General features: G+C 39.0%; 1 protein-coding gene across 17 annotated transcripts in view; it reads left to right on the forward strand.

Annotated features, from left to right (window-relative positions):
- The window catches only part of DMD (dystrophin), a 1,014,969-nt gene that overhangs the window by 62,837 nt on the left and 932,095 nt on the right, over window positions 1-20,037 (forward strand). The window contains exon 1 of one of the 17 annotated variants that reach the window (XM_032449394.1): window positions 2,999-3,325. The exons of 15 other annotated variants lie outside the window; for them this stretch is intronic. In XM_032449394.1, the coding sequence (XP_032305285.1) occupies window positions 3,283-3,325 (43 nt within the window). In that variant the 5' untranslated portion in view covers window positions 2,999-3,282. Of the gene's footprint in view, window positions 1-2,998; window positions 3,326-20,037 lie in introns of those variants that run through there. One more of the 17 variants, XM_015884294.1, reaches the window with a different exon arrangement.

The following is a 20,037-nucleotide window of genomic DNA, read 5'->3' on the forward strand; positions in this document are numbered from 1 at the left end:
CTTAATATTTCTTGAATCAAACCTAAAATTTCCCATTTTATCCAATGTCTACTGAATCCATCCTCCTAAATAGTCCCCGGTCAGGCAGTTTATTGTTAGGCTTTGTTTTCAAATTGTTACTGGGTTCTTCTGAATTGTCTCCAGTTTTGCATTCCTGTCATGCTTTTGCTATTAGAAAGGAATTATTTTTTACTTTATCAACACGTGGGTTTTGAAAGGACTTCTCAAGCAGCAAAATAAACAGCTTCTCTAAGTGTTAATGAACAGCAGAAAATCACCCTAATCATTACTGCAGAGCAGATGAATCATTTAACCCATTACTGAAAGAGGAAGACAGCATTAAAATAGAACTGCAGCTGTTTTTTATTTTTATTATTTCTTTAATTTTTTAAAAAAATATGCCTCTTTATTCTTCCAGATTTTTTAGATTGCCCACCCTCTCTGTGGCTTCCAGGCTCCTTTCCCCACAGCTGTAGCCCAGGCACTGCAATCTCAGAGCGCTCAGCAGTAGTGCTGCTGGTCAGAGCCTGCTCCTTACAGTGCCATACTAGAAGGAATGGCATGACAGGCAGCCTCTGATCCTGGCATTGATTGGGCATAGAGAAATTATCTGACAGAGATCTACAGCGGGGCTGTGGCTTGCTTTCTATTTTTGAAGACAGTTCAAGTTTTTAATACGAGTTCAAGCAAAAGAAAACAACACCAACAGCAACTATATTCAAGGAAAGTTGGTGTGTCAAAATCATGAACTCAGTTCCAGGTTATACATGCATTATAAATGTATGCTGTGTTGGCCAGCGGGGACTGGCAGATGCATATCAAACATCTGTTCAATAGAGTTGAAGTTTCTGTGTTGAAACCAGTGCTGAAAGTAGTCTTTAATTTTTAAAAGCTTCTCAACCTCTCTCTCAAAAAAAAACACCCTCTCCTGAAAAACAAATAAACAAAAAAAAAAAACAAAACAAACAACAACAAACAAAAAAACATACCAAACAAACAAAAAAACCCAAACAAACCAGAAAGCATAGCTGAAAAAAAGAAAAACCCACAGGTTTGAATACTGACTTTTGCTATACCCAAACAGTACTGTGGTCCAACAGATCTTGAATTTTTTCCCATTGAGTGATGAAGTTTTGGTAGCAGGTGGGGAATATTTCTGGGCTGAATATTTATTTCTGCACCTCTCTGCCTCTCTGATCACCTGGGGCTCTCTCAAGGTGCTGTATACTCCCTGCAAGAAGAAGGTAGCAAAAATGTGTTTCCTGCATGTGAAGGATTGTTTGGTATGCCAGCTATTGTATATATTGTCACCAGCCACTTATTTGAGCTATGTTTTAGAAGAAAGTATCAAGTAATATTTCCTGCAGAGCCTGGTCTGAGGTTCTCTGGTGGTCTCAAATATTGCATCAGAGAAGATGAATACTCCGTGTGAATTCAGTGGGCCATGACTGGAATTAAGTATGAGGCACACTGCAGAGCTCTGTCAAGGATAAGGCCCTCTAGTCATACTTTAGGTACCTGAAAAGTTTTGAATAGAAAATTTGTCACCTTGGAAGACTGAATTGGATAGGAGTCAGGAGGATCACAATTCCAGTACTAGGGATCTACTCTCGAGATGGCTTTTGCTTTTGGTCAAGTGCATAGGTTCCTGGGCCTCAATTATTATCAGTATGTGTTATCAAGGGTGACTGTGAATATTTTAGAAGAACTTTTGCACAATAGGCAGTTTCAGTTTGCTTGGTTCACTTCTCCCTCAAATAATCAAAATGCTGCTGCTGTCACAGAGTGCTCTGTTTCGCTCCAGATTATTTTCTACATCAGTTCATGACTTGCAGTTCCTGTGGACTGCAAATTAATCCTTAGGAGTCTGCTGGCATGTACTGTACATCCAGGTTCTCCAGGGTATTAATTTGACTACCGATGTGGAAAATACCAGTGGCCATAAAGGTATATTATGCAGTTCATTTTTATGTTTATTTTTTTCTGTATAATCCGGGATTTTACTTACAAGTATGTAATCACCATTAGGACTCTTCAGGCTTGACAGCAGAGTAGCATATTGGTTATTTTTTTTTAAGATGATTCTGTAAAGAATAATGAGCAAAGTGAGTGTTCTTTCAAATGACTTTTCAAATGAAGCACTGAATTAATAATGATTCCTTATGGCCATATGTGTGTTATGAAGTATATATATTCTAGAAAGTAGCCATATGAAAGTCTGGGCTTGCGTTGAGGAGCTGCAGTCCAGTTCTAAAGTATTATTGTGGATGCCTGTTTTCCTTTCCCGTAGAAACTAAGGAGGCCTTGTGCTGATGCAGAAGAAAGGGCGAGCCCAGGTTTCGCCTGCTTGGGATATGCAGCTTTGGAGGTTTGGGAGTTAAGGAATGTTTCTGTGCACTCCTTGTTTCTTCTGCAACTTATTCCTAGGCTGTGTCTAGCAGCAGTACTGCATGGTTTTGTTGGGAGTGGAAAGGTCAAATGTAAGTCAATAGTTTCTCTTCTCTCCAAGCTGGTACAGACTTATCGCAACCTGTGTTTGTATTTACACAGTTTGGGAACAGAATTATTTTCTTTCTTTCTTTCGTTTTTTAATTTTTAATTTTTATTTTTTTATTTCTTCCTCTGCTTAGCAGAGTGGTTGGAATCCCAGAAGTCTGGGCTTGGACGGAGTGACTGAACACCAGAGAGCTGCTACTCCTCTCCTAAACAGGGAGGCTTCTGTCTGGGGATGGGCAGTGGATCATTGGCTATGGAGAGGGAGATCTCCTACACAGGAGACTAAAGGCAGTTGGACAAAAGAAATATCTTCACTCCACTCTGCTGCATTAAACACTCTTTGCAAACCCGCAACACTTAATTTAAATCCACTACACATGCCACCCTAGAAGCAGAGCCTTATATGTAGAGTGCATGGGCTGTCCTATTATGGGAAATCAACTTCGTTTTGAAGGAAGCACTGAGCATTGCTTCTGCGCAAGTCCTGGAATTTGAAACATGTAGGGGCCTCCAAAGAGCAGGGCACGAGTTACTGTGCCGGCTGGGTGGCAGCAAGGATCCCCGGCTCGCCCTGCCCAGCGCAGATCCTGCCGGCTCCATCCCACCGGGGCTCCTGCTGTGTGCTGCCCTGCGAACTTACCGGGGTTTAAGGTGGGAACACACAGAGCTGTCAATCTGCAGGGACGAGCCTCATTTGAAAGCGACTGAAGCAGCAAAGTGGGAATATACTTTGCCAAGAAACATTTCACTGTTATTTTCTTTTCCTCCGTTTTGTGGAGAAATTTCATGTCTGCTCACGTGCTTTGGTATGAGGAAGTGGAAGATGACTGTAAGTACGAACAGCCCGATGTGATTGATCACAGTGTTCGCTCTGACAGAGAGGCATAGTCCTACGCAACCCACTAACAGCATGCATTTTTAAATGTTTACTTCCAGAGCCTAAAGGAGAGCACTGGGAGGGGGGAAATAAAGAGAATGTTCTGGTCTCTGTATGGGGATAAATCCTGTTCATTATATATAAAAGAAGTATTCCAGAAATAGTACTCAGCTCTCCTCAGAATACAAATAATACATTTCTTCCTGAGGTTTTCCACTTGTTGAAAAGTGAAGTTAAGAAAAACGACTGAGAAAACAGATCAATATAGCTGAAAAAAGAAAGAAAGAAAAAAAGATAGTGTCATTGGGTTTAACAGTCTGGCAACACATCAGAGGTGTAATCAGCTGCTTTGAACTTTAATGTCATACGCCATTTCCCTGCCTCATGCTAACTTAGGCTGTAAAGGATCTCTCTTGTCACCGAGTTGTCTGGTGGCAGCCGAGAGAGGGGGTGGCAGCTGGGCTCTCCCATGCACTTCCCAGAAAAGAGCAGGCGTGTTTTCCAGACGTGTGCTTGTTTCTTAGTTTAAAGCTATCCTTTATGTGTATTTAGAGAAACAAAGTGTATCAAGAGAAAAAATGAGGGAGCTGGGAGTAAAGAGAGTGAAGAGAGCCAAGAGTAAAAGAACGAGAGAGGGTTTTCAAATCCATCTACCACAGGTCTAGGCTATCTTTCTTCTCCTTCCCCAGTCCAGGCTCCCCAAAACAGATTGTGCTGAAAAAAATCCAAACTGTCAATACTCTCCAGACTTAACCTGCAGTCTCCACCCTCTACTTTATAATCTATTTTTGCTCTTCCACTTTCAAGGTAGTAATAGAATTCCTGCTTTTCTTTTATTTTTCTGAGGCCAAGGAATATGTATGCACTGTCATTTTCCCTCATAGTGTATGACAAGCTGTATGTCCCCTCCCTTCTTATGAAGCTTCCTGAAAATAGCAGTAGATTTGGTGTCTTTGAAGCTGAAAACAGAAAATGCAAAGGTGCAGGAATGGTCTTATGCTATAGTTTCTGTTCCCTTTTTCAAGATGAAATCAAATTACATTTTCTTGGTGTGAATTGCTGTAAATAAGATTTAAGTCAGTTTTGTTCTTCTAGGAGAGGCTCAGCAGTAGTAGGACTCTTTTCTTGTTGGACGTACTCTGACAGTTCAAGAAGGGATAGAATTATGAGTTCAGAATAACCATCTATTAAATAATGAGGCAGGTGACTTCTGAAAATACCCAGTACTCTCAAAGTAGGCTTGAGGGTAAGCAGTGTTATGGGAATTTCTTAAGGAATTTTACTCCCTATGGGCAAGAGAGCATACTCTAGAACCAACTACATGGTGCCCAGACTTTTCACCTGTCCTCTTTTGAGAGGAATTTGTTACCTTCCTTTTTCCATCAAATCTTTCTCTAGGACAGTCATATCAGCCCAACTGCTCAACCTCAAGGAGGAGAGGGAGCAGCAAAGGAAACTGGGTGGGTGCTCACTAAGTAAGGCTGAAAGATCTTTGCTGCTTTGAACAGAAGTTATAATTGCACTCAAAAGATGTAGTAGGTGAAAGAAAGAAAAAAAAAATAGCTGCGTTAGAGCTTTTGAAAAATATGAATAGCAAACTAGATTTGCATCTAGCAGATGAATAGCATTCATGACAAGAGCCATTAAATCACTTGCTAAATCATGTCACATAACTACATTTGTATCTAAAATGAAAGGGAGCTGTCCTGGCGCTTCTTGGGAATTATTTAGTTGAATAGATTTCCTCACCTGTATCCTGACTCTTTTAAAGGGCAAGACATTTTTCTCAATATAATTTGGTATCATGTTGTGAAGGTTTTTTATAGTAGCATTTCAATTAAAAAAGGAAAGCCCTTATCTGCACCGCATCACAAGTGTGTCCAAAATAATCCTCTCAAATTTTCCCATAGCCTTTAACTTAGGATGGGAAACGTCTCCCACCTGTTCCGTATGCTTGATTTGCTTCTTTTTTTTTGCATTGGACAAAAACTTCTTGCTCTTAGAGCTGAGAGCAGTCACTCATACCTCAGCTTTGCTTTTTAAAATCCATCCTTTCTTTTCTTTTAAAGTCTTCTCTCAAACTCTGTCTGCCTCTGCCCTTTTCTCCTCTCTTTCTCCACATTGCAGCAGTAAAGGTTCTTTGTCTCCTGCTTCCTCTTACTTCTGATAAGAATGGCCTTTCAGAAAGATATTCACCACCTTGAGCTTCATTTCTTTCTTGAGCCCTTCCATGAACTGTGTAGTTCAGCCTGAGTTAGAGCGGAGAATGCTTGAAGCCGTTTTTTCTGCAGGTTTGTTGACAGTGACCCCCAAATAATAAATTGGCAGGGAAATGAGATATCATCAATTTCATTTGGTTTTAATTAAGATGAGATTACTGTAAACTTTATCTGAGAAGCCACCATCCCTGGGGTATTCAGTATTGTATGCAATAATTCTCTCTCTGGCAGATACAAGCCTCTTTTTGTGTCCTTACTTTGAAATTGAGCCAAACTCTTCACACAGGCATCCTCTTTTTCTGCTTGGATTTGCAAAAAGTGGTGACTGAAAATAGAATTAATAATCAAACCAGGGACAGCGCAGAAAAGAAATGAAACCTGCTGGAAATGTAGTGACCACAAGGCTGTCTTACCAGCTGTGGTGTTACTATAGCAGGGATCCATCTAGATTTGCATTTTAGATCAGGCCAGCAATGTGATTCTGAAGCGAATTCTCCAATGTCTCTGCTTACTACTGTGTACTGATAGCTGTCCCAGAATGCACATGCTTCATCCCTTTGGGAGAAAGCCAACCTAGGTGATGCTCTCTGAGAGCTTGGCCAGTGGATGCCACCTTCAAAATGATGTTTCAAGGCACTCATTCATGCCCCAGGTTAGTGCTAGCTTGTCAGCACCAGTTGCTTTATCTTGCCAAGATCCTTTCTGTTGGGCCACGTGATGTGCCAGAGCTGGAGATAGCTCAGTGAGATGGGAAGAGGATGGCTGCAAATCTCCTCAGAGAATGGACTGAGGAAAGTACAGCTGGTGAAGTCTCTTCCCAGCCTATGCTGTCCTGACTTTTCAGACCTAGAGTCATCTCCTTGTCCCTGGTCCCCAGCATCTCTACTGACCTCACTTCACTTCACTTCACTATAGGGCAGCATGATGTAAGTGAAAATGAAAGTCATGTGAAAATGTACTTTTTTGCTGTTTCTCATTTTTTAATTTTTATTTTTTTTAGGGAAAAAGGTTCAATTATTTTACTAGTAGTATGTAGTAGTATATAATTTACTTCAGTTAATTATAACTGAAAAGGTAAAATATTTAAAATATTTGAGAAAAGAAACAAACACAAAGCACGTTAACCCTTAACTAATACTGTGAAATTATCTGAGCCTGAGATTTGTCCAAAGGGGTGAGCTTTTTTACATGATCATCCAAGGGACAGGATAAAGCTCTTCTATCTTTGTCATGGATTAGTGATAGACAGAATCACATTAAACTGGATTGTGAACCAAGCAGCCTTGATTTGAAAAGACTGACTTATGGGTTTTCACAATACATTTTCAATTAAATGTTACCCAAAAGCATAACCATCATTTAGGAGGGTAACCACTGTACTGTGTTATAGCTAACCACTGAAAGGACACCTCAATAAATTTAGCAGAAGTCTGTAGCATCACAGTGCTGTCAAGGAGAACGCACTTGTGATAACGTTGGATCACTGTGAGGGGAGGTAGAACAGCATTGGGAATTTTAAATAATTTTGCTTTATCAAAGCCTGAGCTTTGAGGAAAGAAGAAATGATGGTTAGCAGACTGTGGCTTTGCAGAGAGACTTGCCAGCTGGGCTGCACCAGAGAACATGCTTGTTCATCTTCCTGGGAAAACATGTGGAGCAGATAAAATGTTTGTTTTTGTTCGTGGTACACATTGCAGATACTACAAAGCCTTGCACTCTTTGCTTCTTGCTGTATCTCGTTTGCAACAGATTGGAAAAGATTTTAATGATGTGTTTTGCAGGACAGATTGTCTGACTTTTAAGAAAGTCATATTCATCCTTTGTTCTGATTGCAAGTCCTGTTTTAATCTAAGGGTTTTATTTAGCACATGAAGAAAGGAGGTTTCCTGGTGCTTTCTTTCTGTGTTTTATTTTTTTAAATAATCTAAATCTGTAAAATTAATTTTTTATCATTTGCTTGCAGTCCTTCATTCTTAAAGGGAAAATGTTGTTTGCAGATGTTGCAGGCATTTGTAGAAGAAAGTCAGATTTGAGCAAAAGAGTCTGTCTCTATAATTTTGAATATATACTTACATCAGTATATGTTACATGACAACAATTAAGTTAGCACATTTTGTAAACATATTTTTAAAGGATGATTATTTATAAGATTATTTATCTTAACAGATAAATTAGAATTAAGCCTAGTCATAAAAATGGTAGGCATGAAAGTTTCCTTGTAGAAAAATTAAATAAATATGCTAGTCCTTAGGGTGGTTTTCTTTTCTGCAGTATTTTTCTGTGATGTATACCAATGGCTTGGAGATTCCTTTTAAAAAACAAAATAAACAAAGAATTATATATGCTGCCTGTAGCTTGAAATTCTTCAGTGTGTAGAGATATGACCTAAATGAAGATGCAAATGAGGAACCCATTTCTCTTACTTTGCCTTTTCTAAAAGATCCTGTGGAACCCCTAGGGACCCATAGAACAAGAGCCATCTGAGTCAGAGCTCCAGCTGGACTCATCAAATTCTCTCTGCCTGCTTCTTTTGACCACATCATTTCTCTTGCTGTCGGTAAAGCTTGAGAAAGTAATCTTAAAAAGAAGTCGGGCCGGTATTTCCTTGAAGCATACACTGGATAAGATATGTGGCACTGTCCTGATGGAAGACACCAAATACATGTTTCCTGCACAGTGTGGAGGCTGCCATCCCATTTGAGATGTCAGGGCTTCCAGTGTGTCACTGTGGGTCTGTGGTACCCACCAGGGGCCTGCATGCTTCACTTTGCCCTTTGGGGCCTTGCCACATCTAAAATGGGTGCCCGCCACCTTTGGCTAAGTGCCTGTGTGCACACACACTTGCAAGGGAAATTAGCCATGCGTAAGGCTTTTAATTTTGTGTAGTGCAGGGAATTGGAGGAATTTAAAGGGTGATTGGAATTTGACATTTCTGCCTCTTTATTCTGAAAGATACTTTGATTAAAGTGCTGGAAGGCTCGTCTAATGGAGGCGTTGCTGCTATTTCAGATATACTGGGTATGTGATTTGAAGGCAAGCCAAATCACAATGAGATGGAATAATGATGTCCTTGGTTTATTTTTTTCCTTGACACATTAGGGTTTTGATTGGATTTTGAGCAAGGCAACAGTTTTTTCTCCCAGAAAGCAGTGCCGGTCCTTGGGGGCTTGCAGCCTGCTATCAAAGCACAGGCCTTTTCTTGTGAAGGTCATGGGTTGCAGTCACAAGAGATGAGGAGAAAAACTAAAGGGGTGGGGGCAGGGAGAGGAAAGGAAAAATGGAACATTTCCTTACTGGACCTAATCGGATTCAAGATTCATGCATTTCTCTAATAAACATTCTTGCAGCAGCATGACCCGTGATTATGTTGACCCAGTAGCTGATGGCATATGCTTCAAAAGACCTGTGGAAAACTCTAGGGTTTCCGTCCATCTGTCCTGCTTCTAACCCTATTCCAGCTCTTGCAATGCACATGTATTTCAGTAGATTATGTTTTTCTCTCATTTAAAAATAAATAAATAAATAAATAAATAAATACATGTTCCTTGTAGAAGACTGTTCATAAATTATTTTATCTCTGAACAGAGCTTCCAGCTTCCCTGCTCTAGCTGAGTCATTGGAAAAACTATCAGTTTTTTTCTAATTTCATTTCTTTTATTGTTATTATTATTAATGTGAAGATTGGTAATATTACATAGTCAGGCTTTTCTGAGGTGTTAAGAGTGAACCTCACGAAGTGTGTGAATGGTAAACACTGTCAATACACTGATAGAACCCAGGAGACATTCAGTCATAAATGAGTTATGCTGAAGTCGGGAATAACTGAAAAGTGTGCCCATCCCCTCAGTATGGGAGAAAATACTGCTGGATGTATAGCTATTCTGTCTGTGGTGTTCCTGGGTTTATGAAGTTTTGAGTCTCCCCAGCCTTTCCAGGCTGTCTTATCTAAACCAAAGCTGATCATGAAACATGTGGATGTCTGTTCAGGGTGGCAACTGAGAAGGAAGGCAGCACTCCTTGCTTCAGAGACCATAATGAGATGATCTCAGACAGTGATCCTAACAAGCTTGGAAGGAACTCCTTAAATCTGACTGGGGAAAAAAAAAGAAAAAAAAAGAAAAGAAATTCAGAAGGCACTAACCTGTTATGAACTGATTATGAATTTGTAGATAGTCCTACAAATTTAAATGAACCCAGTTTAAACTTTATGTTGTGAAGAGATACAGCCCAAAAGGAATTAACATTTTGCCCTATGCTTCAAGAAAACAGTTGTTTGTTTTTTTTTTAAATTCATTCCATGTGATTTGCTGTCAGCTTCCATTCATGTGGGCTTATTCCCCACCCCGCCCTTCAAAATCCTGCAAATAATGGTGAAAATAGAAATTGATATATTTTCACACCAAATTCTAAAGCCACCATTTATAAATACTTGGTAGACTGATGGTTACTCACTCTTGAAAAATGTAGAAGATCCAGATTAAAAGTGTTTGCTCTGCTTATGCTCTGTTTACAGAGAAGAAAGCTTCAGTTGCATTGGATGTTGAATGGAAACCAAAGGTGAAGCCAAGTTACTTTTCATGAAAAAGGATTCTTGTTTTCTCGCCAGCATGAGAACAATTCCTTTTATAGTAGTCTGTAGAGGACAAGCATGTTATAGAGTTGATTCTGTTCTTTCTGTTCTTCCTAATAATTAAAAAGCGCTAACAGAATAAGGATGAAAACATAATACTATGAAATAAGTGGTGGATTAAGCAGTTATCTTGTGTAGAATGTAGGAACAGAAGTTTTTTCAAGGTAGAAAATAATCATGAGTCTGAATTTTAAATATTTTTCTTTAGTTGTTTTAAATTTCGTGTTGTGTGTGACCTTGCAACTGAATGACTCAGTTTGGCTCTGTGGTACTGATATATTTAATTGTTCCTTTAATCAGTCCCCTCAAACTTTCTGTAGAGCACTGAATTTGTACTTCGTATCACCTTACGCTGTGGCATTTCCTACCTGATTGAGAAAAACTTCAAGGACTGTCAGTTGGTCCAGGTTTTTGCCTTGGGAAAATAAATGAGATTACATAGTCTTTCTTTACTCCCTGTCAGAAAGAAGACAAGTATATTCAGAATCAATCCCCAAATCCTTCTATTTTTAGCACTATGACTACCACAGTACGGTTCTTCAACTGTTTGAGATAAAAGCTGTAACTGGAAATATGTTATGCTTTGAAACAAACTGCATGTTCACCATTTTGTCTTGTAAGGACAAACTGGTCTTCTTAGGGAAGAGATGCTGAATAATGGATCACGAACTCTTTCTACTGATGCTTTTTTCAGCTCTCTTTATTTCTTCCTTAGACTTTCCCTTTTCTCTGGACTATGGATACCCTTTGCTTTACTGCTTTTGTTTCTTTAAATAAATATTTTCCTCCTCCAAGGCGACTTGCTAGTTTAGCATACTATCTTGAGCTGACTTTTTGAGCAGTCATTTTGCCAAATCATCCCAGCTGCTGCTACTGCTGAATTGATTCATTTTTTCTTATGACATATTGTAGACAAATGTGAATAAGTTTACTTGACCAGTAATCCTCCCTTTAACTGAAGAAAGGGCATAGTTTGAACGGCCTGACATATTTTTCCCTGAATTTACCAATTGTACGCGCAAGGGTTTTTTGACTCTTGCTTGGGAAATTCTCATCTAGAAAGTGAAAAATATCCTGGCCATAAATAGTAGCCAAGGGATTCAGTTATTCCTGGGGCAATAAGTCAGTCTTTAGAGGTTTTTTCACTGATGAGAAGCTCCTAGGAGTTGTTACAGCTGTCTTGGAATGCCTCCAGAAGCTATTGCTCAGCCTATAAAATTTCACAGTCACAGCCCAGCTGAGGCTGGAAGGATCCTCTGGAGGTTGTCTAGTCCAAATTCCCTGATCAGAGTCAGGTCAGTGAGGGCAGGTAGCTCAGGGCTGTCAACTCAGGTTTTAAACATCTCTGAGGATGGAGACTCCACAATCTCTCTGGACAACCTGTTCCAGGGAATGATCACACTTGCAGGAATGTTTTGTTATTTTTTTTTGTGTCTAAATAGAATGTCCCGTGTTTCAGTTTATGCCTGTTTATTATCCTGTCAGTGGACACCAAGAAGAATAGTTTGGCTCTGACTTTTCCACTCTTTCCAATCTGGTAAGATCCCCCTGAGCCTTCTCTTCTCCAGGTTGAACAGTCTCAACTCTCTCAGCTACTACTTGTAGGGAAGATGCTTCAGCCTGTTTTATTTCAGCTCAAAATGATTCTTCCCTTGTTGCCTCATGTCTCTCTTGCACTTGGCAGCCCAGCTCTTCTCAACACTGGAAGCATCTTACCAGAGCTGACCAGAGGATAAGAGACCTTCCTCCAGCTGGCAGAGCTGTGCTTAATGTAACCCAGGGCACTGCTGGCCTTTGCTGCAAAGGTACAGCTGGCTCATGTCCAGTTTGGTTGGTTGAAAAAGTTTTTCTGTCCACCTTGCTGGCCATTTGCCTAATCTGTATTCTGTAAAAATGTGGTTATTATTCTGAAGACTCATTAGCAGTTTACTCTTGAGTGCAATGATGCTTACAAAGCCTGACACACCTTTAGTTTAAATAAGTATAAACACTGAAATTGTAGTTCTTGTATCTTGAATTAAAAAAAAAAAAAAAAGACGAAAATACCCCAAAACGTAACACACAAACAAACAAAAAGATTAAAAAATAAATAAAAGTAAGCCCCTTAAAATGTTTTTTGCCTTCCAAAGATGTGCAATCAACCAGTGCACTTCACCAGTGCAGTTTCTCTAACAGAAGAACTGTGATTAAGTTTGCAGATTAAACCTTTAGATGTAGTTCTATTGTTTGTTGTATTTGTTTCCTCATCTTGTTATCATCTTCTGTTACAGTCTTAACTTTTAATTATTCCTGATTATTTTAAAGTTAATCAAAACTAAAAATGTACCAAGAAATTCAGAAACCTTCTAGTGGGATGTCTCCCACTTGGGAACCAATCAAAAACTTCTGCAGTCTTGACTCTTGAGAAAATTGTAAGATCTATTTCTATGTAGCGGCTTTTAGTACTAGAGAGGGTATTTTTTGACCCAGAAAGGAAATATACTCCTTCCAGGATTCTACCTCTTTCAAAGTTAAATTCTGTTTCAATTTTACAGCAAATGCATTTCCCTAATCTCTATTTTTATTTTATATTATTGTATTGTAATCCTTTATATTCTAATCTGCATCCTCTGGAGGATATTTTTTGGTCTACAGCTATATCCATGGCTACAGCCATTCATGAGAAATTGCTTTCAGAAATCCTGCATGTTTTTCGCGTGCAGAAACAGCAGAAAACTCTGGGATAACAGCCTAAGGCATTTTCCTAATAAACACCAGAGATTATGTTATGTTATGTTATGTTTGTTTGCTTATAATGATGTATTTCTGCAGTAAAAGTCTCTGTTCGTTGTTGTTGTTTTTTGATTTTTGTTTTGTTTGTTTGTTTGCTTTTTTTTGGGGGGGATTGGTGGTGGTGTGCCAGGAGAATGCATTCCCAGGGAGTTGCTGTACCTGATTTCACACTATGCTAACAGTTTCCATTGTACCATATATTTTATAATATCTAGAGCATACAGTTTTAAATAAGAGAAATGAATGTGTCAATGCTTTGCAGTATGGATATGTAGCACAGTCAGTGTACCTATAAGCATTACTTGAATATTAATTGCTGATATGCGGTGCAAAATCCTGGGGTCAGAGAGGGAGGTTCCAAATTTATAATCATCGTAGCCAAATCTTGCTGTGCTTCAGTAGACAAATACTAGGGTTAGGTTGGCAGAAGACAGCAAGAACATATTTCCTAGATGAAGAGTGAAGTTGTCATTGCTGTGGCTTGGTCTGAACTCACAGCTGGGATCAATCAATGATATTTCTGGAAGGAGAGGCCTAGAGATGAATTTATGAAGCTTCAAGCAATGTGTACGATGGTAGTCACACTTACTAGCTGTTAACACAGTTGTCAGAAGATCTAGTTATTGTGAAGGGCATCACTGGGTTCCTGGTAACATGATAGGAAAGGAAATGGAAGGAAGGTATTTTAATAATTACATCATTGACTAAATGAAAAGATGCTTGTATTGTGAAAGTCTTTCAAAATGGGTGCTTATGGGGAAGAAAAAAGGCAAATAACATCACTTTGGTTTATGTCATTATATAGCTATGATTCAAATAAATTCATAATCTAACAGTAACATAATCTATGTGGAATGAATGACTCAATCATTATAATTAATATTGATATAACAATTGAAAGTACTATTTGTGGGAAATCGTATGCACACTTCAATTAAACTGTGATATAAATGCAATTTAAAATGTTACTGCAGATTTTAAGTGTAACACTGAAGCCTGACTTCATGCTGAGAAACCTTTTTATGGTGCCTTAACTATTAACAATATCATTATCATTTTTAACAGATAAAAGTGTCAGAGCTTTTAAATAGTCAGAAATGCACCAGAAATTCAGTGATTCCCTTGTTTTAGAGACTAACAGAATCCCTAGATTTACAAAATAATTACAAGAACTTGTTTTAATTATAATAATATTATGGTGAATAGTGGATGCCTTTCAAAGATTAGGGCTGTTGGAGACTGATATAAAAGCAGTAAGAAGGCGGCTTTATAAAACTACATGGGGATGTGTGCAATAGAGGTGGGGATGCAAGCAGCCAGAGGGCAGACAGACAGGGCTGGCAGAAGGAGTTGAGACGTGAGAAGGAGATGACAGCTGTACCAATGTAAAACATGTTTGCCAGGAACTTATAAGAGAACAGAAGGTGCAGGAGACACTTAAGAATAACAAATAGGATTAGGATTAGCCACTGTGGTAGGTTTTTTTATCTGCCTTAATTTCTCATTTGCATCTTTTTCTCTGTGTCTTCTCACTTGGCTGGCAGGTAGGTTTGCAAGACCTTACTGGTGGAGTTACAACCTTCACAAAATGAGTGAGATGATAAGAATGAGCAAACGTTTCTAACTCAGAGACCTTCCCAGTTCTTCCCTTCTCACCATGACAGGCCTGTTTTATGGTCACTTCAGTAGGTCTATGTCTAGTCCAAATCATCTTACTGTCTGTCTAGAATAAATCATAAAACATGGTTGAGGTAATATATCATATATTATAGATTGCGCTTAAACTGTGGTCAATCTGGCTCATCACAGCCTAAGCTTCTGCTTAGTTTTCATTGCTAATCGGGACGTATTTATTATACATCTTTTCCTCTCGCCCAGTTTATGAGCTCATACCTAGATATGAGCTTGCTTTTTCTCACTGAAAGTCAAAGAAGAAACTTACCATAGACACAAGTTCCCAGGAGGAGTCCCTGGGAGGCCCCTATGCTTTTCTAAGCAAGTAATCACTGTGCTGATATCTGCTCTCTGGACTCATCACATCCAAATGGTCTGGGATGCGTCCATCTTATGCACCAGAGGCTTCAGGCCATGGAAGGAATCCTGCCACGCCAATCTGGGCAAGGCCTCAGCCTCACAGACCCACGCACTCCTGAAACAGAGATGTATTCATTGGGACTTTGACCGAGCAAGAAGAGGAATGCTGCATTTTCACGGAGTCCCTGTCTGCAGCAGTGCTCCCAGTGCTGGTCCTATTAATCATTGTTTGGATAACAGTGCTCTTGCCAAACTATGTGCCTCTGGGTCTCTCTCACTGATGTATTGTCATGGTTCTCTATTTGTCCCTTCCCTCCCACATCCCCAGAAAAATTGAAGTCATTTTTACATAGTTTGGATAAAAGAAGTTTGGGAGCCTTTTACTTCTCAGCCCAAAAGTCTAGGAAAGTTAAAATGAGACTGATTGCCTTTCTCACCAAGTAAAGGTCCGGCTCAGACTTTCTTCGCTCCCTTTATTGTCAGTAACTTGAAATTTTTGAAGTAATAATACAGATGGCTGTGACCACTGATAGTGAATTCTTATATTCCTTTTTTCAGAGAGCTTCCTTATTACTGCTGAGAACTGTCCCAGCAGTTACGCTACCAGGCTTGACCCCAAATCATCACTGAGATAAGCTAATCCCTTCTCACAGTCTGAAATGATCTTACTCCCTTGCTACTTTAGAAAGATAAGACCACAACAAAACAAAACAAAATGCTATCCTCTCTGGAGCCGTAATCATCAAGCAACAAGCAGGAGTTACTGTGGATTTTCTTTCTGTGGTATAGATAATATTGCCTCTTGATCTGTGAAAAAGGCTGTTTTCACCTATAATACTTCACTGTTTATCTCCGAATAACACAAGTCTCACACTCTATGGTGAAACTTCTTTGAGCCAAGAAAAATAAGTTAAGTGCTCTCTTTAACATGGTAAAAATGTTCCTCATCTTCTTCCTCAAATTCAGCTTAGCAATGTCTTCAAATGTGAGGCATTTTTGTTTTCTAGAAAAGCTCTTCTCCCCAGATGATTTCTTCTGATTGACCATATACATACTTTTATATTTAATTCCCTCTTGATCCCTGTAAACTCCTGTCTTTTTTTCCTTAGGTAACCTCAATTTCTCTTACTATATTTTGGCTCTTTCTTACTGCTTGATACTTGAATACTGAGGAAACAGGTGACAGAGGAAAATGTAGTTTTCTCCTGGGAAACAACTGGGGGAAACAACAACAGCAACAACAACAAAAGAGTTTTAATAGTTTTAAGGAAAAAAAACAACAACAGCAAAACAATGCCTGCATTTTCCTGTTTATTGAAACATTTTGTAGTGTGTTTTTGTAAGGGAAGTTGGAAGGTCGGTACTGATTTTCATAAAATCCATATTTGATATGTACTGCATTTGGTGTTACAATACTATGAAATATTAATAAATGTATAAATCATTTCCCTTGGCATTTACTGTGAAATTTGACTGACTGCAGCTTCCTCGATTTGCTAATTCATATGCCTAAGTCAAGTACAACAATGCTGTGTTCAGAGATTCTTTTTGATAATAACTTGACTTGTCACACTGTGAAGAGTGTCTGTGAGATTTTCTCTCTTTGTTTTGCTGTTTGCAGTGAGGGTGACCTAACTGCCTGCTGTAAGTTAGTGTTATTTGTCTCCAATTAGGTTTTTGCATCTCCGTGCTGCAGTTCACAGGAACTCGCAAGCCAACTCTTGAGAAAATGTTATGGAAGTTTAATCCTTAGAAAATAATCTTGCCATTCAGACATTGCTGTGCTTGGTATGTGTGTAGGATAAGTTCAGTTTCTCCACAATGGTAATTAGTTGCAGTGAAAAATATTGAAACATCTTCCAGTAAGGGTTCCTCTTGGTGTTCTCAGCATCTGAGCAAGAGTGTGAGGCTCACTGGCCTTTCTAGAACAATTCAGGGATTCTCTGTCTTTTGGAGGCAAGCATTTAGATGCACATGCTAGGTATGCATTCGCCCTTTCCCCATTCATAGAGAGATATATGTTTTGATCAAAAACAGATAAATTGTTTCAAGAGTTATTTCACATATGTGTGGTCATCGTTTTTGCTTAAATGTACAACATCATTCAGTTTTTGTGGTTAGATCTTTGCCACTCGTGGTTTCCCTGTTTGTTGTATGAGATTGTTTCATTTTTAGAGAACTCAGGTTTTTCTGCAGAGATTTAATATATTACATTAACACGGCATTTATCTACATCTGTATGTTTGTTTGTATGTTTTATTTACTGCTATGTCCATATGTAATTATAAAGTGAGAAAAGTCTAAAATCCCGTCATGACAAAAAATGTAGGAACTGTACAGATGGTGAAACTGTACTCTCCCTAGTGATAAAGTACAACTACTGTGACAGTTAACTATGAAAAAGCTAGGTGGGGGGGAAAGGGGAAGAGGTGAGGTGTATCTAATTGCTATCTTCAGCTGCTTAATAGGTAGTTATGGAGAAAATGAAGAAAAATTCTTCTCAGGGGTATACAGGGAATGGATGAAGCATGTTTCCTTAAATAAAAATTTTGACAAGATACAAAACCCAATTTTATTATTATTATTTTTTTTCTTACTGTGAGGATTGCCAGCTGAGCACTAGTGCAGGTTACCCAGGTTACCCAGAGGGGCTGTGGAATCACCTCTTTTGGTTGTATTTGGAGCTTACCTGAACACAGCCCTGTACTGCTAGGTATGATTGATGAGAGACCTGCTTCGAGCACAGTGTTGAACTGGATGGTACCTTGCAGTGCATATTAGTGGTAATTCTATGTTTGCTTTATGAAGAATGACCTAACATTTTTAACTTGCATTAGAAATGTAGTTCTAAAGATTTTCTAAAGAAACCACTGGAAATCTGTGTATTCTTACATAAATTATCAGTTCAATGTTCCTGAAAACTATTTATCTTGACTTTTTTTTCCCCTCAACACGGAGTTTTCCTTTAGTTGGTTGATTGGTTGATTTTGTATTTTCTTTATTCCCCTCAGACTAATCTGCTGATCTTATTTTGTGCTCAACTGTATTTTAGTGAGATACTGTGCTGCAGGTTTTTTTTTTGACATAAAGGTTCTAGCTTGTAGTCTCTACAATCTTTAGAGCTACTTCTCAATGTCACATATAAATAACACATATTCTATCGTAAAAATTCTTCCTATGCTTAGTAATACAAACAGAAATGAGCCTTGACATGTTTACATTCACGTTACCTAACAGTACTTAAAGCAGAAGGCTCTCTTTTTGTTGTTGAATGATGTTTGTGCCCTAAGTTCTGCCCAACTGCTTGTCTCTATCTGTGGGCCTTGTGCAGGCCTTCCAATAATAGCTTCCACTGCGCAGAAGTAAGACAGATTTGACCTGGATTAACTGGAACACAGACTCCTAATGAGCCAGATGGATGAACATTCCTATTTGGCGGAGATGATAGTTACAATGCTTGCTACAAATATGTCAGCAGTTGCCTTGGTTTTCTCCTAGAGGAAAGAAATGATTTATAACATTTTCCAGAGTGGCTGAGTAATGACTTCTGTGAAGCATTTCCTTTGTGGAAACCTCATTTTATGTCATTACAAATTTGCAAGGGGTAGTCCAAAGCTGGAACTGTGAATGAGCTTCCCTCTGTGACCCTGGCAGGGAACAACACCTGCCATCTCACTCTTAGTTGGATAAAACATCCAAGTGAGAACATTGTCACTTCACTTTGGTTTTAAGTAGGTTGTCTTCAGAAATGCTGATGTAGTGAGATTTTTGTTCAAGGAGGGAGGAAGAGTCTTCTGTCACTCTGTTCTGATATTAATGGAACAGAACCTGCTTCCCTTCTACCTTTAAACTTTAAGCTACCTTTAGCTTAAATTTATTATGTGGATTAGATGTTGTCTTTGTTGAAGTTGATAGGTATTGTACCTCTAATTCAAACTTGCTGATCAAAGCATTGATTGTTTTGCCTGTGAGCAGCAAGAGGATGGAAGTACTTTGAAAATAAATAAATAAATAAATAAATAAATATATAAATAAATAAATGAATAAATAAATAAAAAAAATGTGCAGGAGATTTTTAGTTAATTCATATGCCTTGCATGGAAAGTGGGGAAAGGTCAGAGAAACTGCTCTGAGATATGCACCAGGCAATAATTTGTAGAATGCAAATCTGAAGATCCCCACTGCTCAAGTGTAGTAAATCTTTGTGTGTGGACGTGCCTGTTCTTCAGGCTGCTTTGTCCTGGCAGCAAAGGAGTACAGCCGTCCCTGGCTGGCCAACGCTGTGAAACACTATCTGGGTGCTGTGTCATAGACACAATGTCGACATGTTGTGTGCAGCTTAAATAGATGACATTCTCAGTGCAGATCTTTTATCACCTCCCCTTCTGCCATCTCATTCAACTTCAGAGAGCTTTCCCATGGGCTGGAAGTGCTTTTCAGAAAGCGTGTAAGGGTTGGGGCATCTTCTGTGTGCGTATCGGCTGCCCTCACCCAACTCTGCTGTGTGTTTGTGCTTGCGCCAGCTACTGCCTTCCAAGGCAAACAGGGGAACATTTATGAAATAGGCTTACATTCATCTTGAATAGCTATAGATACATATGAAAGCAGGGAAATACATTTGAAAGGTGGTGTGTGATGGGAGGGATGACACGGAAAGTGATTGGGTTCTCCTACTTCAATACTAAAAAGGAACGAGTCTGTTCCCCAGTGTAGATTCCTGCAAATTCGCTGGCACACTGTGAGCGATACATAAAGACCACGTAACTTAATAGCTGCTCTTCTAAATTCCATTTTGACCTTTCTGCTATAAAAGACAATTCCTTAGAGTCTCCAAAGGTACAGTTCATCACTCTTTGGTTTAGTGTTACAGAGCAGTATAGTAAGTAATAGACCTTATTACAGTTACCTTTTTCTCTTTGCAAAACCATTATGCACCTCTTTGACCTTTACAATAAAAAGTGCAAATACAATTCAGCAAATGTTTCCAGTATTAATTTCTGTTACTCAGA

The sequence above is a fragment of the Coturnix japonica genome, chromosome 1 (assembly GCF_001577835.2).
Source record: "Coturnix japonica isolate 7356 chromosome 1, Coturnix japonica 2.1, whole genome shotgun sequence".
Lineage (NCBI taxonomy): Eukaryota > Metazoa > Chordata > Aves > Galliformes > Phasianidae > Coturnix > Coturnix japonica.